This window comes from Myotis davidii, unplaced genomic scaffold (genome assembly GCF_000327345.1).
Source record: "Myotis davidii unplaced genomic scaffold, ASM32734v1 scaffold673, whole genome shotgun sequence".
In the NCBI taxonomy this organism is placed as follows: domain Eukaryota; kingdom Metazoa; phylum Chordata; class Mammalia; order Chiroptera; family Vespertilionidae; genus Myotis; species Myotis davidii.
In genome coordinates, this window is record NW_006286677.1 from 754,745 (window position 1) to 760,744 (window position 6,000).

General features: G+C 49.0%; 1 protein-coding gene across 1 annotated transcript in view; it reads left to right on the forward strand.

Annotated features, from left to right (window-relative positions):
* Positions 1–3,271, forward strand: part of ANP32A (acidic nuclear phosphoprotein 32 family member A) — a 40,093-nt gene extending 36,822 nt beyond the window's left edge. Inside the window, exons 5-7 of the mRNA XM_006758387.1 lie at positions 609–706; positions 2,812–2,878; positions 3,151–3,271. Of these exons, the coding sequence (XP_006758450.1) occupies positions 609–706; positions 2,812–2,878; positions 3,151–3,212 (227 nt within the window). The 3' untranslated portion in view covers positions 3,213–3,271. The remainder of the gene's footprint in view (positions 1–608; positions 707–2,811; positions 2,879–3,150) is intronic.
* The last annotated feature ends 2,729 nt before the right edge of the window (positions 3,272–6,000 follow it).

Consider the following 6,000-nt stretch of genomic DNA (forward strand, 5'->3'; position numbering starts at 1 on the left):
TTCTCCCCTCTGCCTCAGATTTCTTGTGGGGGTGGGGAACCTTTTTTCTGCCAAGGGCCATTTGAATATTTATGACATCATTCGAGGGCCGTACAGAATTATCAACTTAAAAATTAGTCTGCTATATTTGGTCAAACAATTAACTCACCCCTAATACCTTGGCAGGGCCAGACCAAATATTTCGGGGCCTTATACAGCCCGTAGGCTGATGTACCCCACCCTTGCTTTAAAGTGAGCAGTTTGGCTGGATGCTCTTTCTAAAAGAATTTCTCAGCTTTCCCGGCTGTGAAATTAATTCATAACTGTTCTTCTGATCCCTCCATTTCTCCATGGTCTCAACCTCCACAAAAGATCTCTCGTTTTTGTACAGCTAGGGAAGGAGGACTTGTCGCTCACACCACTTCAAGTGCTTATCTTTTAGGTCATTTCAGGATGTGTTCTGTCACCTTTAGGCATCTAGGCTTTGGGCCTTGGTGGGGTGTGAGGTCATAGGCCCCACAGTGAGGACCTTACCACCCCTTCCGGGCCCGCCAGCCTGGGGCCTGTGCTGTGCAAGGGAGGAGCCAGCTCAGCACCAATTCATTCTTGTCCCCATTTCCACTGCACAGAGGAAGAGTATGATGAGGATGCTCATCTAGTGGAAGATGAAGAGGATGAAGAAGAGGAGGAAGAAGGTGAAGAGGAGGATGTGAGTGGAGAGGAAGAGGTAAGTGCCTGGCTGGGTGGGGTACCATCTCCCTGAGCCCCTCTTGCTGCCTTTGAGTCAGTCCCAGGAAACGCCTCAGTGACCCTGGGAAGCCCAGGGGCCCTGGTTGGGGAAATGAGTCCATTTCAGGGCCCTTTATTGGGTTGGTTTGAACGAGGCTGACTTGCAGCAAGTGCTGGGAAGTTGGATTAGGAGCGGGCGAGAGGGGATTCTGGAGGCAGGTAAAGAGGGCACCTCACCTGCTGGGGTAAGCCTGGCCCTCATTTCTGTGTGAAAATTAGTTCTTACTGCAACCATGTCCCCATTTCCTGCCCTCTTGCATTCATATGTTAATTCACTGAGGACTCACAGTGTATTAGGGAAAATCAAAGACTGCCCTGAACTGATGGATAATGAAAGACACTGCTGGGTCCCAAATCACAGTGACAAGGGTCTAGTGCACACAGTGGAAGTAGTGCCATTTTCTTCACACATTGACTATTTCCTAGTTTTTTGGTAAGTCTGTGATGTGTCTGTGAGTGGTAACATAGCACAGAGATTTAGCTGTGTGTCCCTGGACAAATTCCTCGACCTTTCTGGGCCTGTTTCTTCATCTGTGAAATAGCCATCTGGATTGTAAATAGGGATCAACTCATTACATTGTCAAGAGGATAAACTCACTTATGAGTCAAATGCTTAAGGACAGTGTCTGACGAGGATGTTTGACCACTTGCTATTTTAAGCTTTCACACCCTTCCTTCTCCAAGATGCCGGCTCAGCGTGCTGGGTTTTGTCTCGGGTGTTCTGAATCTCTCTAGAGCAGAGTCATTTTCCATGCTTTGTTCAAAATTCTGCATCAGCTCTTGCTGATTATAAAAGTTAGACGTGGGGAGGTTTAAAATGATAACAGCATGGACAAGGCTCCTGGTTTCTCCCGGTTTTCTGTCTCCTGATTGAGCACACAGACACCACCTGCCGTGCACACCCACTTGGGCAGGACCTCCCAGCCGGCACAGCCCAGGCCTGGGAGAGGCAGGCAGGGCCAGGCGGGGAGGAGAGCTGGTCCATGGGCTTGGTTCCTGCCTGGTTGCTCTTCTCCCTGAGTGTAGGCTGCTAGGCTCACCTCTGAACCCTTAGGAAAACAGGCCTCCCCCACTCCCAGGACAGGGCGGTAAGTCGTATTGACTAATGGGCTTTTTTGTCTTGTTCTTCCTGCCACAGAAGCTGCAGCGTGCAGGGTTGGGGTATGTGTGTATGTGTGTGTGTGTGATCTCATTGACCATCTGCAGATTTCCAGCTTTCAGTAAAGGAGAGCTTACACACAAAAACACATATACACACACACACACCAGTCTCAGCAAACAGACTGATTAAGGAATTCTTTTGTGACATAAAAGGATATTTCCCTTGACCAAAAGAAGTCTATCACCAAGTTCTTTTTAAACAATGGCTTGCCTGATGCTTTAGGAACAGTGTTCAACAGGCAGAGATTTAACTAGCATGTAACACGGGAGCAACATAAAGCAAGGGTCCTGTGTTGAGAATGAAGTCGCACATCTGGCTGGATCTTACCAAGCTGGGATGATGCCCTCAGTTGAATTTATTCTCCCCTCCAAGTGGTCCAAGTTTGCAAGATGGTGCTGGGCTGTGAGGGGTGAGGTTGGACTTGCCCACAGAATCTGTGTTTGCTGGAACTGGGGTCTTCCTTGAAGCCAGCACTAGATTGAGGACAGATGGAAGGGTGGCCTACTTTCCATGGCAGAGTCTGCTTGGGAACCTGTTCTCCTAGGAGAGCAGCGCATGGATTAGAATGCTGCCTGAATTGTAGGGACTTCAGCTCAGGAGTCTTGACCCGGGGTAGGAACCACACACGCCCCCCCCCCGCCCCCCTGCCCCTGACATTGTTTGCAAGTATTGTATGTGATAGGGGTATTTTCTGGGGAGGAGCCTAAAGCTTTCCATAGAGTCTTAAAAGGGGTCTGTGATGAGAAAGAATGTCCTTGCATGGGGCTCTGAGAGGCTGGAGATGACCTGCCTTTTTTGAGATCGGTGCTGGGGAAAGTGGCTTCCTCAGCAGGTCCGTGGCCCGGGGCGCTACTGATGACGGCACACATCTTCTCTCCTAGGAGGATGAAGAAGATTATAACGACTGGGAAGTAGACGATGAGGAAGATGAAGAAGAGGCTGCTGGTGGTATGGCAGCTTTTGTACTCTTGGCTGGTGGCAGCTAGCCCCTCTGTTGACAGTAGATTGTGTAGACCCCAGGGACCTGGCAATGGGCAGAACATGCCCATCTGAGGCTGCAGGTGCCTGCCTGGCTTTGCAGATGTCCTGGCTCAGTTGCCAGGAGGGCAAAGCTTCCTAGATGTCTGGTCCCCTGGCTTGGGGTGGGGGGGAGGGGAGGGAGTGGTAAATCAGAGGTAGGGCCACTCTTTAATCTGAATGCCTTTTCCTTACTCTTCCAGAAGAAGAAAAGGGTCAGAAGCGAAAACGAGAACCTGAAGATGAAGGAGAAGAAGATGACTAAGTGGATACCTATTTTGAAAAATTCCTATTGTGATTTGACTGTTTTTACCCATACCCCCCAAATCCTGACCCCCGAAACTTATTTTTTTCTGATTGTAACGTTGCTGTGGGAACGAGAGGGGAAAAGTGTACTGGGGGTTGTGGGGAGAGGGTGGGCGGGAGGGGGTGGAATAAAATACTATTTTTACTGCCACTCTTTATTTTTCCCCCTACTTTTTTTGTGTCTGTTTTTGTCCCTGTAATTGCAATAGCTGAGTACACACCAAGTGAGCATTTGTTCCACGCCCTCAGAGAGGATGGTGTGGAGGTCTCACATTTCCTGGTATCTCCCGAGTCTCTTGAGCTGGTTGGAAGGCCGAGGCTGCCTCAGTTTGGTTTCTCAAAGCCCAGGAGCGACTGAGCACCAGCCACATCTTACCTCTTGTTCTGGTTCGCGTGGTTTCTGCATTTCTTGGGCCTGTTAGCGACATCCAACGCCCGCCCTGGTTTTAAATAGCAACCTAAAGGCGTATTTTGGCACTGGCTGGGGACAGTCCCCGTCTCATTCCCTTTCCCTCTTCACAGATGGTGGTGGGCTTCGTTCTACGAAGACGACTCTGATGTCACTCTTAGGAGTAGGAGCTCTGAGCCAGAGAGCTGAAAACAGCAGGCTCCTGAGTAAAATGGAGTTGGTGGTTAGAATGAAAAGAGAAGAAGCAAACCCTTAACCGCTAACCTCTTTAAAAGATTTTTTAAAAAACTCCCCTCTCTTGTTCTGTAAAATATTAGAACGCTTTGTTTTACAAAATGACAAGAGAATTCTTCCACATGTACTCCTGTGCTTAAACCATTTTTACAAACCTAAGTGCAGGAGATGTTGCTGCATGTCGGCTGGGTTTGTTTGTTTGTTTTCATACGCCCGAGCACGGACAAACTAGCGCAAAATTGTATTTTCTTACCTAGTGGGAATCTGAAATGACTGCAAATTCCTAGTGAATGTACAGGTTTGCTTTCGCTGTCCTCTTCTGGATTGCTTTAGAAGTGACGTGTTTCCTGGCCCGTGTTTCATCTGTACAAAAGAGCATCTGCACCAGTTCCTTTCCTCCCCCTCAGAAGAGCCAAACTTTGAGTTTTATGTCTGTTTGTCATTGATAAATTTCAATAAATCTTTTTATACAATTTTTTTGGGGATGGCTTCTTTGAGTCCATCGGGCCATTGATCTAAGATGCATTCCACACCCCCTGCTCGCTGACAGGGCTCCCTGACCACATGGCTCTTCTCATGGGACGTGTAACCCGGTACTACGTTTGGACGCTTTGGTCTCAAAGCAAGACTCAGCGGTGTGCTTTCTTCATGAAAAGCTTCATGTTGGAGGGGGAAGAAGTGTGAAGAGAAAAAGATAAAAAACCAAACAGTCACCAGAATGTTAGGCCAGCCTTGGGACCAGACCTTATTCTGAGTACCTTCCATTGTTTGTTGTTGAGACTGTAAAATGGAACGTAGGCTTGAGAGCCTCAGGAATGTGTGAGCACATTTGTTCCTTATTGACTTAGCATTATTATGATCACTTCTCTACCTCTAACGGGTCTTCAGAAACATCTGACCAGGACAGGGAGCGGTCCACTAACTGTTCTGATGTGTTCCATCCTAACCAATGGTTAGATGTTATGTCCAGCTTGGCACCACAGTGGACATTCTGTTACACATTTGAGGATTTTTTAGAACAAATGCTTAGAAGTAGTGTCATGGCACCAAAAGCTGACATGTCTAACACTCGCAAGGTGCTGTGTTTTCCAGAAGGGTTATGCTAATGTGCTGTGGTAGTTTATACATAGGCACATGTCTTCATCCTCAGCCCTGTAGCCTGGAACCCCATGTGAGCCCTGGCTCCTGTGCAGTTGCAGTAGGTGAGGTGCACCTCACTATTGGGAAACCTCACCGCACCCTCTGGGTGGTGTCCTGGGACTCCTGCACTTCGCTTTGGAGATATCTCCTGACTCTGTGTGTAGGATGGGCAATGGCCTCCCAAAGGCCCGGTGCTGTGGGAAATGGGGGCCGTGAGGCTGAATGAGGTGGGCATGTTCTGTGCCTCCAGAGCTGGTGAAAGAACACGGGAGTGGGGTGAAATCGAGAGCAGCTCAGGCCTGGCCTTGGGTTTCCTGGCCCTGGCTCCCTTTCTGGGGGTTTTAAGGACCAGTTGACTCACATAGATATGGAAATAGATGCTATAAAAATGGAAGCTAAAATAGACTATGACTGGGTTCATGCTGATGGGACTGAGGGAGGCGAACTGTCAATCATACTGAACATTCACATCAGCCTTGGAGTAAAAGTCTCATTGTACCTGTTTCATAGATGAGGAAAACTGAGACCCAGTGACTTGAAGGTAAGAAGAGGTGGAGCCAGGGTGAAACCCAGGTCTGGACAATTACCAAACCTCGTATGAATGGCGAGGAGGAGGAAGCTTAGGCAGAGGGGAGAGGCTGACATGTATTGAGCTCTTGCTGTGTGCCAGGTACTGTGCTTTACACGCCGGATCTCATTCTTTCTGAATTCTCACAGCCCCTTAGGCAGGTGCCATTACCCAAGCCCTACAGCCAGAGAAGAGCATCAGGGAGGGATGGTTCGAGCCAGGCCCCTCGTCTTAACACTGGAGTGTCTCCTGCTTCCCTGAGACACCTGTATGAGCCAGCTGTGTAGAGCAGTTGCTCACCTTGCCCAGTGCACCTGGTGAGTGAGGTTTCCCCACTGAGTGCTAGCAAGTGCCCTATGGACCCGTGAGAGCTGAAATCCCCCCCCCCCCCCCCCC